The sequence below is a fragment of the Electrona antarctica genome (assembly GCF_951216825.1).
Source record: "Electrona antarctica genome assembly, chromosome: 7".
Classification (NCBI taxonomy): Eukaryota; Metazoa; Chordata; class Actinopteri; order Myctophiformes; family Myctophidae; genus Electrona; species Electrona antarctica.
In genome coordinates this window covers 37,503,278-37,529,204 of record NC_136812.1, presented here as the reverse complement: position 1 = coordinate 37,529,204, position 25,927 = coordinate 37,503,278, and the positions used below count along the sequence as shown (strand labels likewise).

General features: G+C 43.7%; 2 protein-coding genes across 5 annotated transcripts; both read left to right on the top strand.

Annotated features, from left to right (window-relative positions):
- Nucleotides 1-860: 860 nt before the first annotated feature.
- On the top strand, nt 861-2,765 carry LOC306926546 (E3 ubiquitin-protein ligase TRIM39-like; the record flags this gene model as incomplete). The annotated part of the gene is made up of 1 exon (XM_079505901.1): nt 861-2,765. The coding sequence occupies one exon, from the start codon at nt 861-863 to the stop codon at nt 2,505-2,507; it is 1,647 nt and encodes a 548-aa protein (XP_079362027.1). The 3' UTR covers nt 2,508-2,765.
- A 7,997-nt stretch (nt 2,766-10,762) lies between these two features.
- Nucleotides 10,763-19,340, top strand: dcun1d4 (DCN1, defective in cullin neddylation 1, domain containing 4). Of its 4 annotated transcripts, none has more exons than XM_079505111.1 (11): nt 10,763-10,829; nt 12,239-12,309; nt 12,406-12,445; nt 13,028-13,112; nt 13,512-13,600; nt 13,767-13,837; nt 14,089-14,180; nt 14,316-14,424; nt 15,233-15,337; nt 15,447-15,546; nt 16,428-19,340. In XM_079505111.1, the coding sequence occupies exons 1-11, from the start codon at nt 10,811-10,813 to the stop codon at nt 16,481-16,483; spliced, it is 837 nt and encodes a 278-aa protein (XP_079361237.1). In that variant the 5' UTR covers nt 10,763-10,810; the 3' UTR covers nt 16,484-19,340. The 4 variants fall into 4 exon arrangements, with proteins under 4 accessions (XP_079361237.1, XP_079361236.1, XP_079361239.1 ...); XM_079505110.1 differs by having other exon boundaries at nt 15,444-15,546; XM_079505113.1 differs by lacking the exon at nt 10,763-10,829 and adding an exon at nt 11,362-11,380 and having other exon boundaries at nt 15,444-15,546.
- The last annotated feature ends 6,587 nt before the right edge of the window (nt 19,341-25,927 follow it).

The following is a 25,927-nucleotide window of genomic DNA, read 5'->3' as shown; positions in this document are numbered from 1 at the left end:
AACGTGTTTCACACTATAATATAATATCGGTAGATAACAAAATGAAATTAAAAGGTTTTCCTTTCTTTACTCTCTGCAGCCCACAAATGGGTCCTGACCCAGTGTTTGGTAAACAGTGGGCTATAAAGGACAGTAGAGTGGAGGTTGTGAGGGGTTAACAACCACAGTACAGGGAGGAGGAGTTTCTCGTAAATCTAAAGTGAAAGTGTATACAGTAGCAGAGACAGTAGTTTGGTTGCAGCGCACCCACATTCAACATGACGTTTACAGAAATACTGAGAACTTAAAGACAGGTGAGTAGAATGACTTATTATGCATTAACAACATGCATATATCCAGACATGATAGCATGATGCAGCAGTTATTTTCATATGCCTTGACATTTTTATAAAGATGACGTGATGAAGTGCCGTACATCTGTCAACATGACTGTGCTCTATTCCAATACAATCCAGCAACCCTATAACAATTAAGCTGTGAGAAGTATCCTACCCCTTTAGATAGCACTTTTTAGACTTAGATATCATTTGAAACAGACTTATAGCATGTCATGTAGACAGCACAATAATTGCATTGTATGTAGTCATAGCACATCATAGTACATATGTATAGCATAGTATAGTATATATGTATAGGTTATATGTATAGTGTCATTATATAGATATGTTCTAGTTACGTTCTTAGCTTACGCATGTTTCATGATAAAGGCATTTTATATATGTGATGTATTCCCATGCTTTTGTTCTTGCCTAATGTAAATCGCTCTGGATTAAGAGCGTCTGCTAAATGCCTACATTGTAAATTGTAAGTAGCCTATCATTCAAGAACTACATCTGACACTTCATCTTTTATTGTGTAGAATGGCATCTGCAAGCGGTCTCCTGTCTGAAGAGCAGTTCCTGTGTTCTATCTGTCTGGATGTGTTCACTGATCCAATCGCCACTCCGTGTGGGCACAACTACTGCAAAACCTGTATCACACATTACTGGGACACTAATGATGTGTGTCTGTGTCCACTATGTAAAAAGGTATTCTATAAGAGACCAGAAGTCTTTGTCAATACTTTCATTTCTGAGATGGCTGATCAGTTTAGGAAGACACAGCAAGTGGGAAGAAATTCCAACGTAAACCAAAAACCTGCTAAAACAGATGAAATCTCATGTGACTTCTGTACTGAGACAAAGCTCACAGCCCTGAAGTCCTGCCTGGTGTGTCTGGCCTCCTACTGTGAGACTCACTTGGAGCCTCATCAGAGAGTAACAGCGCTAAAACGACATAAACTAATCGACCCTGTAAAGAACCTGGAAGACATTATATGTAAGAAACATGACAGACCTCTGGAGCTGTTCTGTAAGACTGACCACAAGTGTGTTTGTCAGTTCTGCACTGAGTTAGACCACAAGTTCCATCAAATTGTACCTTTGAAAGAGGAATATGAAAGAAAGAAGGCTGAGCTGGGAAAGGCAGAGGCTGAAGTTCAGCAGATGATCCAGGAGAGACAACTTAAGATTCAGGAGGTCAAACATTCAGTAGAGCTCAGCAAGAAAGATGCAGACAGAGAGATAGAAGACAGTGTGCAGGTCTTCACAGCTCTGATCAGCTGTATTGAGAGAAGCCAGGCTGAGCTGATTGATGTGATTGAAGAGAAGCAAAAATCAACAGAGAAACAGGCTGAAGGCTTCATCAAAGAGCTGGAAAAGGAAATCACTGAGTTAAAGAAGAGAAGCTCTGAGCTGAAGCAGCTCTCACACACTGAAGCCCATCTTCAACTCCTTGAGAACTTCCCATTCCCTACCATTAACAACCCTCCACCCACCAAGGACTGGACACAGGCCAATGTCCATCAGTCTTCATATGTGGGGACTGCAAGGACGGCTGTGGCTCAGCTGGAGAAGACACTCAGTAAAGAGATGAAGAAGCTGTGTGATGCTGAACTGAGGAGCATCCAGCAACATGCAGTGGGTGTAACTCTGGACCCTGATACAGCACACCGCAAACTCATCCTGTCCGAGAATGGAAAACAAGTGAATCATGCAGACATAAAGATGAATCTTCTAGACAACACAGGGAGATTCTCTAAAACTCTTGATGTCTTAGGAAAACAAAGCTTCTCCTCAGGAAGATTTTACTATGAGGTTGAGGTTAAAGGGAAGACCCATTGGAATTTAGGAGTGGCCAGAGGGTCCATCAACAGGAAAAGAGAAATTACACTGAACCCCAACAACGGTTACTGGTCTATAAGGTTGAGGAATGGAAATGAGTACCATGCTCTTACTGGGGCTGATGTTGTCCTCCATGTAAGAGAGAAGCTCCAGAAAGTGGGAGTGTTCGTGGATTATGAGGAGGGTCTGGTCTCCTTTTATGATGTGGAGTACAGAGTTCATATCTACTCTTTCACTGGCTGCACCTTCACTGAGAAACTCTATCCATTCTTCAGTCCTGGTTTTAATATTGGGGGTAAAAACTCTGCTCCTCTGATAATCTCTCCTGTCAATCACAGAGATTAGACTAATCCTTATATTTGCTATTTGCTACAGCAGACATGAAGAATCATGAACCATAAACATTCATATTTCTGCCAGCAATTTGTAAATGCTTTAAATTGTTGAATGAATCAAATGTGAAAATATCAATGTGTTCATAGTGTAACTATACTGCAACAACTAATGAAAATATATTGTAAATGTTATGAAGCCTTAACAACTTTAACATAAAATATGACAAAAGAGATTATTGTTGGTTAATTCATATAATATTATTTTACATTCTACATACACTTAGAACTGGTTTTAACATTGTGTCATTTTTTCATAATCCCTGTGACTGTCATATACACTGTACATTGTACAGTGAACACTGTTCACAGACTCCGTCTGGTAAGCATGCCTGAAGTAAATTGTTATATTAGACAAATGCTTAACGCTTTTTGTACGTTTTGTGTACAGCACTTTGAATTGCCTTGATGTTGAAACTGTTATCACAATGAAATGGAAACATGCGAATGGAATCTGGGAACCAGAAAATGTGTTCAACTCAGTGGTTCTAAGATCATTTAACTTTGCGACACATAATTGGTGTTGTCTGAGAAATCAGAGCCCAATGTATTCTTTCACACAATATTCCTAATGCTCCATAAACCCCACCAGCACATGTCATGATCCAGTTTTGATCCTACAAATGCATTGCACATTACCACACTCCAAGGAAATAGTGTCATCTTGCGAGTGACTGGTATTGCACACACATCAGCGTTATTTCATTAAGTCCATGTAAAGCACTTGTCATTGTCCAACCTGCGAGGCTTTAATGTTTTATACACAATGATGTGCTAACATGCATAATATTTGTGTGCTAATGTTGACAACGTTGCCTTACGGAGCTTGGCCTTCTGGTTCACAGTAGGCAGGTAGCAGTGTATACTTTTGCGGGGACAGAGACACAGAGATACACAGATACAGAAGCACTCAGAGATCCGGAGATACTAGAGATTAGAGACAGCTAGACAAACCCAGTTCTAGACAGCCAGGCTCCTTCAGAGCAGAATACCTAATAGATAAAGATAATCAGTTTAGTTTTAGTCCTTTTTGTGCAAATCCTCATTTTTATTTTAGTGGACTTAATGTGTTTATTTTTCTCTATTCTTTTATTTTTTATTTTTAACAATTTTAGTTTTAGTATAATAACCATGATCCACACAAGGAGAAAGTACATTCAAACTAGACACATTTTACACATTTCTGTCAGAAAGAGTCAAATATTCAACAGAATATGAATACGTTGCACTGCAGCTGTCCTATGGTTCTACTGCCCTCTGCTGGCTGGCTCCAAGAGAGAAGAGACCAAGAGGTCATGATGACAAACGTGGAAACATTGACAAAACATTGACTAATGTCTGAACAGCTGCTTTGGAGCCACATCCTCAATATGGATACAATATCAGCTGGAGAGGGACTGAAAGGAGCAGCTTCCGCTTCTGCTATGTGTCATTTTAAAGACATGTGAAACCTCCTGTCAACATCCTGTAAGCTGCTTGTGCAATCAGCTGACTTCCTTTAAAACAACAATCATAATACCAAATACAAAATGTGTCTTGAAGAGCATCTAAAGAAGAATAAAGAAATAAAATAAAATAAAATAAAAATAAATAATCAAGAAACTTGTCATGACAGCCTCTCTGCTATAGCCGGGGAGCCAGCACCAAAAATTTGAGAGGACCTGTGATGTCATGACATACTTTATATTTGTGTTTTTTCTATTCACTTGGTCAGGTCCACAGAATGAGAGGTCTGCTCTGCCGGAAATATCACGAAAAAAAGTAATGGCCATTTTTGTATACGCCACCATAGACAACCAATATAAAGCAAAATTTCATCATGCTTTAAGTAGCATGTGACATGTCAAACTAGGGGTTTTTCATGATTCTGAATCCATTCCAAGCATTAGTTTTGCACGAAGAACACTCCTTGGCCTAAAAACGGCTAAAGCCGTCATCACAAATGTGATGAGGTCATTGGGACATTAAGGAAGTGGATATGGCCAAATTTATGTGGATATGCCTGGGGTGACCAACCAACCAACCAACTAACTGACAGGAACTGCACGTTTTCATAGTAAATGCGACTTGCGGTCGCAACAATAGCACATAACACATTGTTGATTTGAGTCACTATGTCCAACAGTTAAGTAGAACACATGCCAGATCTGCTACCTCTTCCCAAAACACACATGCATGCCCACACACGCACACCAAAACAGTAAGGCCCCTGAGGGCGAGAAGCGACTTCGCCCTAAAGGGCATTAGCCTCGTTGACGGCAGACTGCTGGACGAGCGCTGGCGCTTTAGCATGGGGGGTCAGATCAACATGGAATGAATTCTGTACTAGCCATATAAGGAGCATGTCTTGAGTGTACAGGGTTTGATGAGGTCAGACCAACATATGGAATGTCAGAACAGGTCAGCTCCATATATGGAGATCTAAGGGTGGTGGCGTGGACATTAGGGACTTTAAGCAACAACGGTTTTCAGGACGGCTCCGCTAGGCGGAAGTACGGCGGCTATGACGCCATCGCCGTAGCTGTCAAAATCGTTAAGCAAAAAGCTGTCGGCGACGGCGACATTGGTTCCCATGGTGACGCGTCTATGCAGCGTGTGTCAAACATAAACACTTTTTTTAAACACCCTGTCGCGCGTCTGCTAACTTGCCGATATTGCTTAATTCTTACATGCACTGGACATGATCAGCAGTGGAAAGAGGAAGGTGCTGGAGCAATCTGTGTTATTTTAAAAACGTTTTAATAAACATGGTTAATGTGACATATGGTATTAGTGTTATTTCTTCATTCAGAGCATGCCAAATTACACAGCATAAGAGAGGTGATGGAGCAATCGGTGTAAATGTATGACAGCTATAATTTCAATAAACATGGTTATGACATGGCGTTGTAGACACTACGTGTAAGTGTAAGTTCTTCCGTAGTAGAAAGGGCTGCGACGGCAAGCAGGTTTATGTATCGAGCACTGATCCATTTCCGGTTGCCGGAGCCAACTGCCGTAGCCGTCGTTGCTTAAAGTCCCTAATATCTTGAGTGTACAGAGTTTGATGAGGGCCCAGGTAGGGCTGGGCCTTAATTTTCGGGCCTGTTGAGAACTCTAGTTTTCGCCAGGTGCCAGACGTGGCTGCACTAATAACTTTGGGGCAGGTCAGTCTAGAGTTTGAATGGACAGGTGGGCCTGTTGAGAACTCAATTATTCGCCGGTTGCTGGGTGCGACTGCACTAACTTTGGGGCAGGCCCGTCTAGAGTTTGAAATTTTAATGGACAGGTATAAGTCAAAAGGGAGACATTGAAGAGGAAGGATGGATGGGGAAGGATCAACATATGGAATGTCAGAACAGGTTCGGATTTACTATGACATCAGCGTCTCCACATCTCCATCCATGATGATGTCACATGATGTCACGAAACCTGGGCACCATATATGGGGGCTTGCCTGGGGTGACCAACCAACCAACCAATACACTGACGGAAAATACACAATTCTATAGTAAATGCGACCTGCGGTCGCAATAACATGTCTCGACCGTGTCTGTTTGTCCAGCTCTGTCCTCCACAAAGACAGAACAAAGCACCTGTTTATGGTGCCTCCCCCAGGCTGTGCCCTGAACTGCATCCTTCAACAGGCTGTTTAGACTTTAGAGGGCAGACATCAGGGGCATTCAAAGTCCAGCTCCAATATGTTTTGTGGCAATAGACAAGACATTAACACTTTTGTTTCAACTGTTCAATCTGTGGGACATAGTTCCCAATCCCAACCCTGGGACACTGAACACCAGCAGTACTACTAGAGGTTCTGGCAGGATAGAAAACCAGCAGTACTAGAGGTCCTGGTAGGACAGAAAACCAGCAGTAATAGAGGTCCAGGTAGGACAGAAAACCAGCAGTAATAGAGGTCCAGGTAGGATAGAAAACCAGCACTAATAGAGGTCCTGGTAGGACAGAAAACCAGCAGTAATAGAGGTCCTGGTAGGACAGAAAACCAGCAGTAATAGAGGTCCTGGTAGGACAGAAAACCAGCAGTAGAGGTCCTGATAGGATAGAAAACCAGCAGTAATAGAGGTCCTGGTAGGACAGAAAACCAGCAGTAGAGGTCCTGATAGGATAGAAAACCAGCAGTAATAGAGGTCCTGGTAGGACAGAAAACCAGCAGTAGAGGTCCTGATAGGATAGAAAACCAGCAGTAATAGAGGTCCTGGTAGGACAGAAAACCAGCAGTAATAGAGGTCCTGGTAGGATAGAAAACCAGCAGTAATAGAGGTCCTGGTAGGACAGAAAACCAGCAGTAGAGGTCCTGATAGGATAGAAAACCAGCAGTAATAGAGGTCCTGGTAGGATAGAAAACCAGCAGTAATAGAGGTCCTGGTAGGATAGAAAACCGGCAGTAATAGAGGTCCTGGTAGGATGGAAAACCAGCAGTAGAGGTCCTGGTAGGATAGAAAACCAGAAAATAGCCAATCTACTGTACAAGCTCAAAGCGCATCTCATATGCGACGCGTTGTGTTGTGAGCTAGTAGATCTATGTGTGTGTGACAGAGCATAATTTAGGCATTAGGTTACACTCACACAGGAAATAAATAGTTCATGCTTCAGTGCTGGTTGAATGAATTCCCCACTGTCACATTAGTGGATGTTTAGCCAATTCTTAACATTAACTGTGTTGGTCGACGCAAAAACATTCAAATATTCTGAATACACGCAATATACCCAGTCCCATTCAGAACATGATGCTTCTGCTATCTGACCCCACTATTCCCAGAATCAAGTGCAAACGCCTTGGCTCCAGAGATCTTCTCGAGCCATTCTACCCGTTGCCCCTAGTGACCAAGGGGATAATGGCTGCAATTTTTGATGTCTGTGTGACTACATCACTGCATGGATGGATGGACACTCTGTGGTGCTTTCGATTGGCTGCGTCTGCACTGAGAATACAGTGTGAGAGTGTAGACAGTCTTGGCACCATCGATTTATTATTACTCCTGCCTGCCAATAAAGACGTGAAGATGAGGACAGTCAATGTAAATGTGACCTGGGAGGACAGGATCCCATATGTGGACATTTATGACCGGACACAAACACCCAGCATCCAAGTGTTCCTTGCACAAAAACATCTACGCTGGGTGGGGCATGTAATCCGCATGCCCGCCCAGAGGCTCCCCCGGCAGATTCTCTACGGCCAACTCCAGGAGGGCCGTAGGTCTCCCGGGGGACAGCGGAAACGCTACAAGGACCACATAAAGACCCTCCTGAAGTCCTGTGCTATCAAACCCTCTGCACTGGAAGACCTGGCTGCTGATCGCCACACCTGGCGCACCATCAGCCACGAGGGCATCGCACACCTCCAGGAGCAGACCACGGAGAGGAGAAAACAGAAGCGCATACAGCGACACCAGCGTGCTGCAGGGGACCTCCCCTCATCTGAGGATTTCATCTGCCCCACATGTGGCAATTCATATGGCTCACGCATTGGCCTGCATAGCCACATGCAATGGCACCGTCGCAACCCCCCTCAATAACCCACGCTTGGAGCAACGTCATCATCGAAATCGATGGACAGCCATAAGCAAGCAAGCAAGTGTGTGTGTGTGTGTGTGTGTGTGTGTGTGTGTGTGTGCATGCACACGCATGCACGCACGCGCACACACACACACGCATGCACACAAAGTTAGCAGTAGACATGTATGTGAGAGCGTAGGAGAGTGTGCGTGTGTGTGTGGTGTGTCTCGTGACATCATGTGACATCATCAGGGATGGAGATGTGGAGACCCTGATGTCATAGTAAATGCGACCTGCTGTCGCCGTTAAGCCCATATATGGAGATCCCTGATGTCATCACTATTGACCAGCAACTCTACATCTGACCTCAAACATCAAGCCCTTAGATCTCCATATATGGATATATTTCAGAACCTGTTCTTTTCTGACATTCCATTATGTACTGTTGATCCTTCCCCATCCATCCTTCCTCTTCGATGTCTCCCTTTTGATTTATACCTGTCCATTCAAATTTCAAACTCTAGATGGGCCTGCCCCAAAGTTATTAGTGCAGCCGTGCCCGGCAGCTGACGAAAACTAGAGTTCTCAACAGGCCCACCTGTCCATTCAAACTCTAGACGGGCCTGCCCCAAAGTTATTCTCAACAGGCCCGACCTAGATCTCACTGTATGGAGCTGACCTGTTCTGACATTCCATATGTTGATCTGACCTCATCAAACCCTGTACACTCAAGACATGCTCCTTATATGGCCAGTACAGAATTCATTCCATGTTGATCTGACCCCCCATGCAAAAGCGCCAGCTTCTCGCCCTCAGGCGTCTTTGTATAAATTGTATTATAAAACATGGGATTAACCCATATACTCTAAGGATTAACCTCTAGCCCTATTTTGTACATAGGCTATTTGAAAATAGCTGATCTACAAGCTCAAAACAAGACTGTTCTGTAGATCAGCTATTTTCAAACATTGTAGTACTTTTACTTTTGGTAAGTATTTATATATATATATATATATATATTTTTTTTTACTCTTTATTTTTGAATTTTTGAATATGCAAGACGAGACATAAAAGACACACAAGGCATACAATAAAACAAAAACATCAACAGAAAAAACAGAATAAAAAACAAAACAAAAAACAGAAGAGATGTACAGCAACAACAATACATATTACAGAATTTTGGAATCCTTACATTCATTGACAACAGGAAAGACACAGCCCATATTCATTCCATATCCGCCCCCCCCCCAGCTAAATACTCCATCCATTTCTCCCATCTTCTTTCACCCAGCTCTTTTTGCAGTCTTACAGAATAGGTCATCTGTTCTAGGAGATGCAGTTGATTCACAATGTTGATAAATAGGTCAGCAGTAGGACACTTTTGTAACCAATTTCTTGTAATAGCTTTTTTGCTTGCTACAAGTAAAATCTTAAGTAGGAGTCATCCTGATTTAGCCCATCTGGGAGTTGTCCTAGGTACAAAGATGTGAATGTATCAGGACCAAAAGACATTCTCTCCAACAGTCCATGGTTGCCAGTCTGTTTGGACTTCTGTTTTGGAGTAATAAAGAAGCGAATCTGTTTTTTCCAACAAAAGTCTCTCCAAGTCAAGGAATTAGTGGTCGTTGATTGCGTTTTCCATGTATTCATCCATACTTCATCACTTATATCAATGCCCATCTCTTTTTCCCATCGCTCTTTCACATATATTGTAGAGTCCCTTTTCAACAACATAAGTCCCTAGTTTACTTACAAGACCCCTATTACTTCCTGAGTCATAAGCATTAGTAAATATAGTGATTAGGCTTGTTGTAATACCTGGAGTAGACCCTTTTTTTTACCAAAATAATCCCTTAAGTGCAAGTATCTATAAAAGTCCTGGTTAGCCAACCCATATTTCTGCTATAGGTTTTCAAAACTATCAATATCTCCATTTTTAATCATAGGACTACATATAGAGGTTTGTACTATTGTCTAATACTGCTGGTATGAAGTCGGAGTCATATGCTGGTAAGTATATATGTTGATGTCAATACGTAAGTAACATTTTGAACACAGGCAAGTAACAAAGTTAGTTGTGGTATTGCTACTTTTACTTTAGTAAAATATTTGAGTACTTCTTCCACCACTGATAATATCACACCTCAAGATGAGTCTGGGTATGTTGCAAAGAAAGTTTTCAGAATTCCAGAGATTTCTCTCAGTAAAAATCCATCACATATCTGGATCTGGGATATAGGCCGGGTTGGAAACGTGCTGGAGCTGGAGTTGGACAGTCACCTTTTGACGTCACTTGAGGCTTGAGGACCCAACTCCGTGTGTGTGTGTGTGTGTGTGTGTGTGTGTGTGTGTGTGTGTGTGTGTGTGTGTGTGCGCGTGTGTGTGTGTGTGTTTGACTTTACTAACAAACCCATGGACTTGGCCAATCAAATGCCGTCGTGGGCCGGTCTTCACTCTTGCACGAGGAAATTCTGATGACTGACGTGTGCGGGTCAGCTCTCCAGCCAGTGAAGAGCCGCGACAGGACAGCCTGTTTTGGAATTCTGCCCTATCTCATCGGCGCATGGGAGGGCTTTATTTCTTTGTCTACCACCCAGTTACATGACACCCGAATCGGCCAATCCGCAGTAAGCAAGGGCGTGGCCACAATGGCCGATCTTGCGCCTAGTCGCCAATGGGCGTGGTTTGTGCTGACATGTCCCGCCCATTGGCCGGTCTGCGGCTGGTTTCACACAGACAGTTGTGTGTTTCATAAAAATGCACTCTGATGCGGCAAGTAAGTATCCTTTTACATGGATTTGTTTTTAATCATATTTTTGAATATGCAAATCATTCAGCAGAGTGGGGATTAATCGATTAATTGGAGACGAAGCTTTTACAGACGAGTCATATGCACTGCATCTACTTCTGTATTGTGCAGAAGATCATGCATGGATTGTGTGCTGTTGTATTTTCCAGTTGTCTTGGGGCGACAACAAAGGGAGAATAGTTGCAATAATAATTCCATGTGATGTGGATGTGCAATGGGATGCTTTTGACTCTGCAGTTTTCCTGGTGGGGCTGGAGATGTTTCAGCGTAACGTTGGTGGTGTTCAATTGTGTTTCCGAGTCCAAATCGACATGCCATGGTTTTCGGTTAAAAAAAATTGATCTGTTGTGATTTTTGTCCGTTGATTACAGTCGAGGTTGCCTAGGAATGTAAACTTCAACTTGGTGACAGTGTGATGATGTTGTTAAATCGGTCAAATGTGCAGTCAGCTGCGGAAAAATACAGAGAATGAAAAATTGTGACGCAGTTCTGTAAAACATCTTTCATTGCCTGCTGCAGTAAGTGCTGTCTGTCTGTGCGCCATTTACATATGGTAATGCAACATATGTATATATGCAGTAGATATGTTATAATCACGATACTATTTTGCTTTTTTGCAACAATGTGAAATGCATTCATCAGTTGAGGTAAATGTTGGGGGAGAGGGTTGAAATAATTATTTGTGTAAGCCTGGGAATTGTAGTTTGATTTAGCAACTACAGTTCTGGTTCCTATGGCGTTTATTAGGGAAATGGACTACAACGCCCATGTAGCCAACTCTCCAGATACTTTGTAAACTCTGTGTGCAAGTTGTGCGTGTGTGCACTGCTATTTTAGGTATGCAGCTAGTGCTATCTAGTCGCACGTCCGTTGATTTGTCTGTTTTTTCGGCCTTTTGGAAACGAATTAAACACGACTATATTGGACGACATATTCTGAAAGCAAATGGCTAGATGACATATTTGGCTAAAAGGTAGCATGCACGTAATCCAAGTCGTTTAGACTTTGCAAGCATTACGTGTGGAGCAGATCTAGCCTGTCATGCGTGTGATCACTATTCTGTCTTTTTTTAAAACGTATCTTTTAAGCCCTAAATCATAACAGTCATATTGTTCAGGTAAAAAACAGTTGGGAATCTTATTATAGAAACGGATATACTATTGCTATAATGATGTCACCGACCAATCATCACAACTGCATTGATACCGTTGGAAATTTATGGATCTGTCAATATATACAGGAGATTGTCAGCTGTGGTCTGTTGTTGGATTTGGATCCATGTGTTTTTCCGAAGAACATTTGAAGGTTATGCATGTCACTCACTGTAGTAGGACCAGTTCTGATAAAAGTTTGTATTTCATTTGTGGACATTATAGATTTTCAGCTGAACTCCCATTTGTCTACACTGGCCAGCATTCACAAGATCTACCACACCCTGCACAGGCTGGTAAATATGTTTTATGTCAGTGTGTGTGTGTGTGTGTGTGTGTGTGTGTCCTCTCTCACTAGAATGTAGCTAACATTTCTGCATTCCTCATGACAGAACCTGACAGAGGACGTCGGACAGGACAGTCACCCCTCAGGTAATAATTCATCTTCTATAGCAGTGGTTCTCATCAAAGTTAGGTATAAGGCCCCATAACTCTGGAACCAAATGGACCCATTTGTACACCGTCTCTCTCGATTAGGATTACTGCTATTTTCGGACACCACTAATGTACAATGAAGTATGCTACATCATCATCATTTTCCGACCGCAGTCGAGATCATGGATTTCACAGTGCCACGCCAGACTTCATTGCCATCCCCAGTTCATGCTTAGGGTTAAGTGGGGTTAACCTAAATGAGAACTATTAACAAATTGGCTGCCTTTGGCGGAATATTCCATAATTTAAAATCCAACTGTTGTCTGCTTTTGACGGAATTCCGTCAATTAATGAACTTTATCGATATGAAACTGTCTCGCTGAAAATCTACTTTTAACACTAACTCAGTTGCTAGGCAACGCCTTCGTCACCCCCAGCACCAGGAGAGGTGTGCGCACATTTCATAGGGTCCCATTAAAAGTAGGATCTTCTTTGGCTGTTATCTCTGAAACTACGAGTGATTCTAAATATTGGTTTTGATATAATTTGACCTGTCCATCTGTCTTCACATTGGTCCAGCTTGTTCCAGAGCCATGCCTCCCAGGAAAAAGAGGAGACCGTCCGCAGGAGACGACATGTCAGCCAAGAAAAGCCGCCAAGAGAGGTACTGTATGATAGCATTATTGCTCAGGAGTCATACTGTACCAGCAGAGCTAAGACTTTCTCATTGGTCTGGCATGACTATAGAATGCTCACCCATATCTAGAATGTTTTGGAGGCCCCGTTTTAAATCATGTGTAGTTAACATTTAATAATCCCTTGTAGCTAAAATAGACAATATACAAGCTCACAACATGACGTTGTGAGTTTGTAGATCTAGGTTATCAATTTTGGAAACATTTTGATAATTTTGCCAACAATTTGTCAACATGCCCAAAAGCCATGTTGGGCATGCAGGTTGAAAGTGGTTAAAGTGGTAATTTAAGGGTGAGAATTAGAAAAGTCACGGGAAAGATTGCCATTGCTATGATGCTGTGTTGACTGACCATGTCTTCATCTGCAGTGTTTTCAGAAAACACGACACGTTGCAGATCTGTGAAGAGGAGACGTTCTCCAGTAAGAGATGCATAGAGTGGTTCTACGAGTATGCAGGTGAGGATGTCAGTGATGGTGTATTTCACGACATTCACAATCAGCTCCATGTTGACTGACTGTCTGTGAGTGACCTATAAAGCCAGAAATGCCTGCTCAGTGGGTGGGTGTTACGCCTCAGGTGTTACACATGGATGATGATGTCACATTGATCTGTCTACAACAGGCTGTGACGATGTCGTGGGGCCAGAGGGCATGGAGAAGTTTTGCGAGGACATCGGTGTGGAACCAGAGAACGTAAGGAGTGTATTCAATGCCTCTTTAGTCTGCCTTAGTGCCTTGCATCCTTATTGTTTCAATTTCAAGATTATTCATTTTTTGTTTGTTTGTTTTTGAGGACAGTGTTCTCGGTTGGATGTTTGGGCAGCTGTGTTCTCAGTTGGGTGTTTAACAGGCTTTGCCATTTCACTTCAGTGGATGAATTCATGTCACGCCAAGCCGAGGGAGATGTGTGTGGTTGTAAGGGATGCTTCTCGTGTCCTGTCCAGGTGGTGATGCTGGTGCTTGCCTGGAAGCTGGATGCACAGAGTATGGGTTATTTCACTCTCCAGGAGTGGCTGAGAGGCATGGGCTCATTACAGTAAGTCCTACAATCAAGCTGTGATGTTTTTAATCACCCTGGATGAGACAGGCTCTTGTCATAACCGTGCTCTCCGGTGTTCAGCTGCATGAGAGCAGTGTGTGTCTGTCTAAAGTGGCTTTGTTCCGTTGTCAGGTGCGACTCCACGGAGAGACTGCGCAACTCCCTCGACTACCTGAGATCTGTCCTCAATGACGCCACCAGCTTTAAGCTCATCTACAGATACGCCTTTGATTTCGCCCGCGTAAGTCAAACTAAGCATCTGACTTGTGTGTAGAAAAAGTGGCGTTTGACTGGATATATATACTAGTAGAGGCTCAAAAAGCAGATAACATGACACCCATTCCTTTTCCTAAGATGACGACCCGGTGACCATTTCTCAGAAAGGAGTGGTCCACGTCATTGTTTTTGTAAAAAGTGAAACTTTTCTCACCAGCTATTGGAAGCGCTTCAGTTGCTGCAATAAAAATCATCTCAGTGCTTTTTAGAAGGTGGATGCATTTCCATAGGGTTTGAATTTAACAAAAGGCAGTAGCATTTGGGGGACAAAACGCTGTGTAAGAACATACCCATATGTAGACTTTTTTAGTATGTCATTATCTGGTTTGACTTTACTTGCAGTGAGAGAGGTCAAGTGTTCCACCTCCTGTATTTACACAGCCTGCCTTGGGCTGATGTAAGCATACTTTCAGACAGGAGAGTAACACAATGACTCCAGATTTATACTTGGTTGAACATGCACCTATTGTTGATGCATCATGCATCAACAATAGGTGGTCTACAAGCACACGACACGTTGCAGTGCGACATGTCACAAGCTTGTAGAGCCACAATCTCCTAATGCGCCATAAGCACGCAACATTGACTGTGACAGTGCTGTCATATTTAAAGATCATCAGATATGGGTCCGATGGATTCATGTGTTGCATTATGGGCAGGCTGTGTTGCAGATAATGAGCTCACTGTGTTTGTCCCTGTGTGTGTGATCTCTGCTGGATTGGACGTCTCACACTGACCTCATGAACCCCTCTGGTTGTTTTGGATTTGGACAGGAAAAGGATCAGAGGAGTTTGGACTTGAACACAGCCAAGTGCATGTTGGGACTTCTCCTGGGAAAGACCTGGCCTCTGTTTCCCGTATTTAACCAGTTTCTAGAGGTGAGGAGGGCCTGAACGGCGTCCAAATCTGAGCATGTCGCACAGCTGTGTTTATTTATTTTATTATTTGCGGTTGTATAAACCAAAGCCTCTATGCTTCCTCCAGCAGTCCAAGTATAAAGTCATCAACAAAGACCAGTGGTGTAATGTTTTAGAGTTCAGCAGGACAATCAGCCTGGACCTCAGTAACTATGATGAAGATGGTGCCTGTGAGTAAATATAAATAAATCCACCATATTCTAGCACACACAGTACAGTAAAATCCTCAATGTTACTTTAACTCTGAGTTACAGACCCCTGAAGGGCAGTACACCCAGCACTATAACTATATAGTTTTATTTAAAAAATTGCTCCAAGTTAGTCAAGTGGAAGGCTGAATCCACAAAACGGCGATGGTGAACAATATTGTTCTGCTCCCACGTGTTGTATACATCCAGTATGTTAATGAAGTTAAAGAGACAGCCATACTCGGTTTTCACAAGCCAGAAGGCGAGCGCCTTGCTCCTTTTACATGTACTCTTCTCATCACTGAAGACTGTAGCAAACAAAAATACATAGAAATCTCTTAGCTTTAATAGAAGCGGGCAAATAAGTGCTAATATTATATATATATATATATATATATATATATATATATATATATATATATAAAATTGTCAAAACTCTGCATAGAAAATTTTCAAACAGCCATTGCTTTTCGAGGGTGTGAAAAAAGGTCAAGAACTCAAGATACAAAAAACACATTCACCATGGGCTTGTTGACTATTGGAGTCTACTCTGTTATGGAGCTTCTTCTTCCCATAATGCACTGCTAACATTTCAGAATAAGAATCTGCCATTCTTAGTACTGGTATATCAAAATAAAAGCACATCATTAGTTTACTACAAACAAGCAATGTAAACTTAAGATTCAAACATGAACTAAAAGCATGAACTCAAACTGAGGACAGAACAAATATAGTTAAGGTTATATTAATTAGCGTGAACGACCCTTAAGGGTCCATTTACTTCCATTTCTACACTTTTTTGTACACGCACATAAAGAACGTTTTGCATTATTTACATCTGTCTCTCTTTTCTTTTTTCCTAGGGCCAGTTTTGTTGGACGAATTTGTAGAATGGTACAAGGAGAGAGAGATGTCATAGCCAGAGATCCAAAAACTGCCAACATGAAGACTTGTTTTGAAGAAAAAAAAATAAGAAAAAGATAGAGAATAAAGAACAGAGAATCACGACCATGACGACAGCTATGAGAATCAACAACTAATAAGTATACAATACAATGAAAAATGGGGAAAGTTGTATGTCGGCAATGGCATCGGGTGTTTTCCTGTTGGGTGGGGTTGGGGGTGTTATGGGTCAACGGTCAAGGGGTTATATTCCAGCCTGGCTGCATGCTGTCCAGAGAGAGATCAGGTCCTGGACTGTGACTGTGGACTGATATTCCCTTCCAATGTTCCATAGTTTTATCAGCTTGCGGCAAAGCCCCGCCCGGTGGCATTCCCTCTCGCCCTCACTGTGATGTGTCATATCGCTGTCTGTGTTAGGATAACATGCGGCCATAGGTGGATGGCGGTAAGGCGACATGCTGTGACAAGAGAACGCCACTCCTCAGCCCTTTGCCTCCAGCACAAAGAAACCAACAGTGACCCTGTGAGAAAGTCTTAAACCACATGAACCCTATTCTGGGGGTGAACATTCAGCGTAAATAGCCGATGTACAAGCTCCCAACGCATGTGTCGTGTGCTTGTAGATGGGCTATTTTCGACAAAGAGGATAGGCGTAAAGGCCTGGAGGACTCCCATCAACTAAGTAAGTATATAGGGTTTAAGACAAGTGATGGCGCATTGGACATTTTTATACCTGGTGCATCAGACATGAACTCATGCTTGATTGGAATTCTTAAAGAAGCACACACTGTGTCAAATGGTTGCGGCAGGCTGGCGACGCCTGCGTGTTTTCTTTGTATTTGTACCAGTGATATTATTTTTCTTACGGTGCCCCCCCGTAGCCCCAGATTGTGTTCCAGTTTGCAAAGCCCCCCCCCCCCCCTCCGTGATGGATTCAAACATCATGGCCATCATGCCCACTCTACTATCAGCACTGCTATTTATTACTAAATAACTTGCAACACAATGTCGGTCATAAACGTTTTGACCAGCATATCGTCACGGTCGGCCGGAAACCTTGCATGTCCAAAACCGTTACTTTTCAGGAAATGAGGGCGGGGCCAGAGGGGACGACACCTGTGTTCCAATGAATCCAATTTAGCTATTTTTTTAGCCACACGCTCTTTCCATTGTTTCAATATTTTATAAGACAGACAAAGACCGACTTAACCACTTCAACCCATTTAGACCTGTTACAGCTATACTATTATAGCAACGTTTTTCAGAAAACTAAGGTCAGGAATTAGAAGGCGTGTTTAGAATGGTTCTCTGGTCTAAATCTTAAACCCGGCGTCCCTCTTTTGTGCATGTCACAAGAATTTCAGAAATGGGAGGTCTATAAACTCAACACGTGGCATTGTGAGTTGTAGATCTGCTATATTTGCTTATTTTAGAATTCATTCTAAAATAGGCCATACATATGTGTGCCCTATTTTTTTTTTAGGCGATACAAGGTTTCTGTCCGACATCAACAATTTGTTGGTCCTGTGGCAACTTTATACTGTATGCACGATGTGTTGGTGAGAATATACCTGTGCCTCAACACGTGGAAGTCAGAAGTCACTTTGTCTCACATCTAAATGCATAAAATGTATGCATACACACACACACAAACACACACACACACACACACACACACACACAATAACATAAATAGTGGTCAGGGATTATTCAGGATGAATTCAGACTGTCGGGCCGGTGTTTTGAGTTGAAATAAGAGCCAGGTGCTGTCAAATTTGTCTTGATAATGTGGCATCCATTGTGTCTTCCTTAGTTCACTGACTGTTCGTTTCAGGTCTTGGTAGTAGCATCTCTCCCCCAGCACTGACAGTGTTAGTAGATCGATGGGGGGAAGACGAGGTGACCCTCTCAGGCGGGACAAGGTTTTCTTTAGGCTTATCTAGACCTAGCTTAGCTAGGTAGCTTTGGTGAATGCATTACTTTAGAATCTTCCCCCTAGGGTCTAATCAAAATGGACATTGACAGTTTGGAACTGTGTAATGACGCTATGCTGTTATTTCTGCCTAGTATAATGTTCTTGTAACAAATGTATAAACCTTTTGTCTCTGGCTGTGATGTGATGCTGAAATCATCCGAAAGACTTAATTAATATTTGCATGCATGCTCCATCAGAGCTTTTCTGTGAATGGATGATTTAAAATGTTTTTATTTTTCCTATTGTAAAATTACTTCATTTATTGTACAGGAATTTTGTGCAAGTACCTTTTCTTTTGTGCTTCATTTGATATTGGCGATCATGATACCTTCACTCTGTTCTGAACACCATGATTGAGTCTTATTCAGACCTGGAACACACCTGTAACCTCACCGTGGAAGAGGAGTTCCCTCCTGCATTTAACCTCCACCAAACGTTCTCTGTTTATAGGAAGGCGCCTCTTAGAGCAAAGGGGCTCACTTAATGCCTTGCTCAAAGGCAAGTAGTCGGTGCTGGGACCTTTCCATCACGCTACTATTGTAGTACCTCTCAGAATTTACTTTGAAGGTAATACTGAATGAGTTTTAATACCAGCCCGTATGTAAATGAAAACCCTTTTGCTTTCTAAACCTTGTAAGAGCTTTGGTTATATAATGTCAGAATGCATTTCATTCATCAGCGTATGAGAATTTGTTAAATGATGGACTTGTAGTTCTTGTAGACTGCTTACTAAATACTTGTATACAAAGTAATTGAGATAGTATTCTTTCATGTTAATGCAGGAGGATGGACCACCTTGTCCTGGCTGTATATATGTATGTAAACTATGTATGTGTGTATATGTCCGTTTTCACTATAACCTATGTCTATACAAAAATAAAGGGGTTTATTAACTTAATGCTCGATACAGGTGATTGTTTTGCCCACAACTACAGATATTTATTTATTCCTTATCATTGCTATTGTGCTTATCAGTATGCTATTGTCATCCAGATGTGAAAATAATTTAGAGAAATTGACTTGAGCTTAGGTTCTCTTAAAATGTATTAATGGCACATGATATGGACAAAAGGAAATGTGTCTTCAAAAATGCATTCAGTAGACGTGGATCAATGATTCATAAATTAATTGGTAAGTTATAACAATACAAAATTATGTCAAAGATGAGTACTTACAAAGTACTTAGTGTACATAGTACCTTAGTGTTGGTGTGTATCAAATATTTACTTATGTTATACATATTTCCAAATTTACAATTTAAACAATTTTCAAAACAACATAGTATAATTCAGTGAGTGTGTTAAAAATCACACCCGTGTGAACTGAGTGGTGCAGTGACGTCACACACTAACCATAGCAACCATGCTCACATGTACATGGCCCCACATACAGGTACACGGGTACAGACAAAGCTGGTTATTGGAGTGGTTTGCACCACTCAAAAATCAGCAATGTCAATCATCTTTTTATGGTGCTTGCTTGAATGTTAAACGTCTGTAATGTTTGACTGGTCAAAATGGAGTGTGGAGGTTTTTGAACTGGTGTTATGCTGGTCAGTCCGGAGGAGCTGTGTTGTTGTGGAGGTTATGCTCCGATAGCCCCGTGTCGTGTGGTATGGTGTCGCCACTCCCAGCCCTATGAGACTGGGGCTCCTTTCTACATCACTACTTCGAGATGTGAAAGACGTTGAACCCATGTAGGCCCCGTCTTGCTTTTCACTGATCTTTAGAGATCTCCACATAGGCACTGCCACCCCATCCTCCTCTGGTGGTGGTGATCCTGGGACAGGAGGTGGCTGGGTATCTCCAACAGTATGGCTACTGAGCTGGGAGATTCCATGCCGCATCCCTGCAGCTTTTGTTCCATCTGTTGAGGTAGAGGAAAATAATGGCTTGATGTCCCTAGTGGCTTGATACTTAAAAGAGGTGTGCCCATGGTAAGATGTATACTGGTCAGTGTGTTGACTAGAGCTTCTTTCAAGTTCCTCATGTACTGTACCCCAGTTTTCTCTGTTAGATGACAAGGCTTTCAGAGCACCCAGGCCCTTCCTCTCCCTCCGGTCCTCGGACCAGACGCTCCCATCTATTCCATCTGTGCTGCTAGAGGTGTTGTCAAACTTGATGTCAAGATTAAGAGCTCCTCTGGGTTGCAGAGAAGTACTCATGGGACCAACGGATGAGTATGGGTTTGGTGGTGTGATTTTGTGTTTCTCTCTCTCTTGTTTTTTGTCATCCTCGCTGTCGCTGCTTGAGGAAGAAGTGAAAGGTGGATGCTTTCCCGGGACTGCAGGTGGAGCTTGTTGTGGCTGAACATTCACAGGTCTCCAAGAGTTGGAGGCGGGTAGGTCTGACTTCACCGCATGTCTCTCTTCTGATACGCTGATTGCACTTTTTGAGTGATGAACAAAGCCAGTCAAATCGTCTGGTAATGGTGCTTTGATATCCAGACGCCTTTTCAGAACAGGAATTGTGCTGAAATCCAGGTTTGGCCACTTTGTCTCTGGCTTAGGTCCTTTGCTCCCTAAATTAAGCCTGTCTCCATCATGTTGCTTTGTTTGATGGCTCGTTTCATCCTCACCCTGCGGCGGTGAACCGGCTGTGATATCCAGGCGCCTCTTGATATGGAGGACACTGCTGAGACCTGATTCTGTCTGCTTTGGCCATCTTGACTCAGGTTGCGGTTCCAGTTTGGGTGTGGCTACTGACCAGACTGGCCAGCTCAGTTTCGTTTCATCTGAGCTGCTTTCTGAGTCACTGGAATTGGGTCCTTTGCTCCCATAATCAAGCTTGTCTCCATGTTTCTTTGTTTGATTGCTCGTTTCATCCTCACCCTGCGGCGGTGAACCGGCTTTGATATCCAGGCGCCTCTTGATATGGAAGACACTGCTGAGACCCAATTTTGACTCTTTTCCCACCTGTGATGACTGGCTGTTGAAGTGTAGCTTTGCCGTTTCGCCCTGCCCCACATTACTGCTCACTGACTGATCGAAATGTACCTTGATGTCTGTCTTTGGGTACAGCTCAGGTGTTTCTCTCTGTCCTTTACCCGTCCCATCTTCACTCTCACTGCTGTCAGAGGAAACACGTGATCTTGGTGGCGGTGGTGGAGGCGGAGGCTTCTCAGGGGATTTTATATCCATGCGCCTTTTAAGGCCCGGAACACCCAGAGCAGCCATCACATCTCCTGGGTCTTTCTTCACTTCAGTTCTGGGGGAGTTGTATTCTGTCCAAGTGTTTGTTTGTTTCACTCTGCAGTCTTGATGTTCATCCTCACTTTCACTGCTTGAAGAGGATGACTCAGGCAGAGTTGCTGATGGTACTTTGGGTGATGCATCCTTGGGTGATGCACTACCCGTATGTTTTCTCAGACGAGAGACCCCCAGAGTCACCAATGGAGCTTTCGGTTGGGCAAGTGAAACATTTATTCCTGGTTTGCTGGTTAAGTTTCCAGCATCTCTTTCCCCTAGTTTTATGGTGTGGTCTGCACCCTCCTCTTTACTGCTGAAAGAAAATGAATCGTCTGGTAATGGTGCTTTGATATCCAGACGCCTCTTCAGTACAGGGATTGTGCTGAAATCCAGGTTAGGCCACTTTGTCTCTGGCTTAGGTCCTTTGCTCCCTAAATCAAGCCTGTCTCCATCATGTTGCTTTGTTTGATGGCTCGTTTCATCCTCACTGCTGGAAGAGGATTCACTCTGTAGTGGTGAAGCTGCTTTGATATCCATGTGCCTCTTGCTATGGAGGACACTGCTGAGACCTGATTCTGTCTGCTTTGACTCTTTTTCCACCTTTGATGATTGGCTTTTAAAGTGTAACTCAGGCATTAGTCTCCGTCCTTTACCCATCTCATCTTCACTCTCACTGCTGGATGAGGAAACTTGTGCTCTTTGTGACGGTGGTGCAGGCGGAGGCTTCTCAGGGGATTTTATATCCATGCGCCTTTTAAGACGGGGAACACCCATCGCAGCCAGCACATCTCCTGCGTTTTCTGTCTGTTTCACTCCGTGGTCTTGATGTTCATCCACACTTTCACTGCTTGAAGAGGATGACTCAGGCAGAGTTGCTGATGGTACTTTGGGTGAGGCATCCTTGGGTGATGCACTACCCGTATGTTTTCTCAGACGAGAGACCCCCAGAGTCATCCCGGCCCACCTTGACTCAAGCTCTGGGGTTAAAGAAAATGAATCGTCTGGTAATGGTGCTTTGATATCCAGACGCCTCTTCAGTACAGGGATTGTGCTGAAATCCAGGTTAGGCCACTTTGTCTCTGGCTTAGGTCCTTTGTTCCCTAAATCAAGCCTGACTCCATCATGTTCCTTTTTTTGATGGCTCGTTTCATCCTCACTGCTGGAAGAGGATTCACTCTGTAGTGGTGAAGCTGCTTTCGGTTGGGCAAGTGAAGCATTTATTCCTGGTTTGCTGGTTAAGTTTCCAGCATCTCTTTCCCCTAGTTTTATGGTGTGGTCTGCACCCTCCTCTTTACTGCTGAAAGAAAATGAATCGTCTGGTAATGGTGCTTTGATATCCAGACGCCTCTTCAGTACAGGGATTGTGCTGAAATCCAGGTTAGGCCACTTTGTCTCTGGCTTAGGTCCTTTGTTCCCTAAATCAAGCCCGACTCCATCATGTTCCTTTTTTTGATGGCTCGTTTCATCCTCACTGCTGGAAGAGGATTCACTCTGTAGTGGTGAAGCTGCTTTCGGTTGGGCAAGTGAAACATTTATTCCTGGTTTGCTGGTTAAGTTTCCAGCATCTCTTTCCCCTAGTTTTATGGTGTGGTCTGCACCCTCCTCTTTACTGCTGAAAGAAAATGAATCATCTGGTAATGGTGCTTTGATATCCAGACGCCTCTTCAGTACAGGGATTGTGCTGAAATCCAGGTTAGGCCACTTTGTCTCTGGCTTAGGTCCTTTGTTCCCTAAATCAAGCCTGTCTCCATCATGTTCCTTTTTTTGATGGCTCGTCAAGTGTAACGCAGGTGTTTCTCTCTGTCCTTTACCCATCTCATCTTCACTCTCACTGCTGGATGAGGAAACTTGTGCTCTTTGTGACGGTGGTGCAGGTGGAGGCTTCTCAGGGGATTTTATATCCATGCGCCTTTTAAGACGGGGAACACCCATCGCAGCCAGCACATCTCCTGCGTTTTCTGTCCCAGTGTTTGTCTGTTTCACTCCGTGGTCTTGAATGCTTGAAAAGGATGACTCAGGCAGAGGTGCTGATGGTACTTTGGGTGATGCACTACCTGTATCATTTCTCAGATGAGAGACCCCCAGAGTCATCCCTGCCCACCTTGACTCAAGCTCTGGGGTTACTCTTTGGGCTGGGCTGATATCAGCTGTGGTTCTGTCCTCTGCCTCATCTGTGATGTCAGCACTGTTTTTCAGGGTGATATTGAGAGCTCTTTTGGGAGTCAGAGAAACCTCCAATGTCTCTTTTGGATGTGGAACAGCCTCCCTTTCGATGGCCCCTACCTCCCTCTCTGGTTTAGATGCAGTGTATCTCATTTCATCCTCACTCTCACTGCTGGAAGAACTTGATTCAGCTGGTATAGGACCTGGCGACACAGCACTGAGATCTGTGTCAGGCCACTTTTTCTGTGGCTCACGATGTGATATCTCCATATCAGCTCTGTCCCATTCCTGTTTCACTTTGTGGCCAGCAGTTCCATCACAGGGCGAATCAGGTGGTGTTGGTGAAAGAACTTTGATGTCCAAATGTCTCTTGACATGGGGGACACTGCTGAGATCCAAATCGGGCCATCTTGACTCAGGTTTCGGTTCCAGTTTGGGTGTGGCTACGCCAGACTCTGTTTCATCTGAGCTGCTTTCTGAGTCACTGGAATTGGTTTGTTTGACAGCTTTGTTAGAAGGCAGAGAGACAGGACTCGGATGGGAAGAGCCAGATGTTATTTCCGATTCAAAGGCTTTGCCTCCTACAAGCTTCACTGTAAGGTCTACTGTCTCCTCCTCACTTTTACTACTAGAAGATAAGTTGGGTGGCAATGGTGCATTCCTCTTGGTTTGGGGAACATTTTGCTTTACTGTGTGTCCTGTAATTTGATCCTCATTCTCACTACTAGTTGAATCAGACTGTGGTGATGAGCGTACTTTGATATCGAGATGTCTTTTGACTTTGGGGATGTTCTGGAGATCCAAGGCAGGCAGGCTTGTGTCTGGCTCACGACTTGTCATCTCCAGCTCCATTTGGTCTCTCCTTACTTCTACACGGTCTGCTGTTTCTGCTTCACTCTCACTGCTGGAAGAGGGTAATTGTGCTGCTGGTGGTAATGGCGCTCTGGTTTTCAGATGCTTCCCGGGGTGGGGGTCACCCACACCGAGGCCCGGTTGTTCTGCTTCAGGCAGCCTGCTCTCTTGCTTATCAATCTCACTGACCATCCATTCCATGTTCTCTTCCTCTTTCCTGTCTTGTGTCACTGTGTACTGTGTGTGCCCACCGTCACTGTCACTGGAATGGGATGAATCAGAGTGTTCCGGGCCTACTGAAGGACTTTGCGTGTCATTTCTACACTCTGCCTGATTGAATTCCTCATCACGTAGAGAAGCTCTGAAAGGATCTTCACCATGGCCCTGCTGCTTTGAACTAGCATCCTGTTTAAGGCAAGGGTTCACAATCTCTACTTTAGTGTCATGAGTGAGTTGGATCGCCTCAACATGCCCCTCTTCCTCTCCCTCTGAATTGATCGTGTACTGTGTGGGTTCATCCCCACTCATGCTGGAGCTGGAGCTGGAATTATCGGCATGCTTCCACTTATCCGAGGAAGACAACACATTCTGATTTGACCGGTTGAAAGAGCTAAAGAGACTGCTGGATCTTGCTGAACCACTTCGAATGGAGTCACTGAAATCAAACTTTTCTCCGCTGTCATTCCACAGGTCAGGGTCCCTCAGGTTCTGGTCATTCATGTTCGGTGGCCACTCAGCAAAGGGCTCACAGGTAAATCCTGTGCCTTCGATGGGAGTCTGAGACACTTCTACTGGTCTGGTCGTAGTGGACTCGGACCTCTGCTGAAAGGCATCCTCTGCCTGTTGAGGGAACTGAGGTGCATGGGGATCTTTCTGCATCAATAGTTTCTCTTTTTGCTCTTTGTCAGAGTGTGAACTATCTGAGTGTGAGGACAGGCTTCCCCTCTCTCCCTGGTCACTTGGACCTGGGATGTGCTCAAACTCCATTCTATGGGCGGGGCCCTGGTGAGGGTCATCTTGCAGATCTCTACTTCCTCTCCCTGTCATCTCTGGACTGCCCTGCTGTGAGCTGCCATCACTGCCTGCTTCCTCAGACTGGTCCTTAGTCATGGCCATTCCACCTCCTATCACTACGTCTTTGCTGGTGTTTTGGTTGGCAACGGTGTCATAGTATGGCTGATGGTCCACAGTGCTAAACGTGACCCTCCTTTCCCTGTGCCTCTCTGTTCCCACCGACTCCTCTCCATCAGAGTAGGCCTCATTGTCATAAGGTCTTTGTTCCG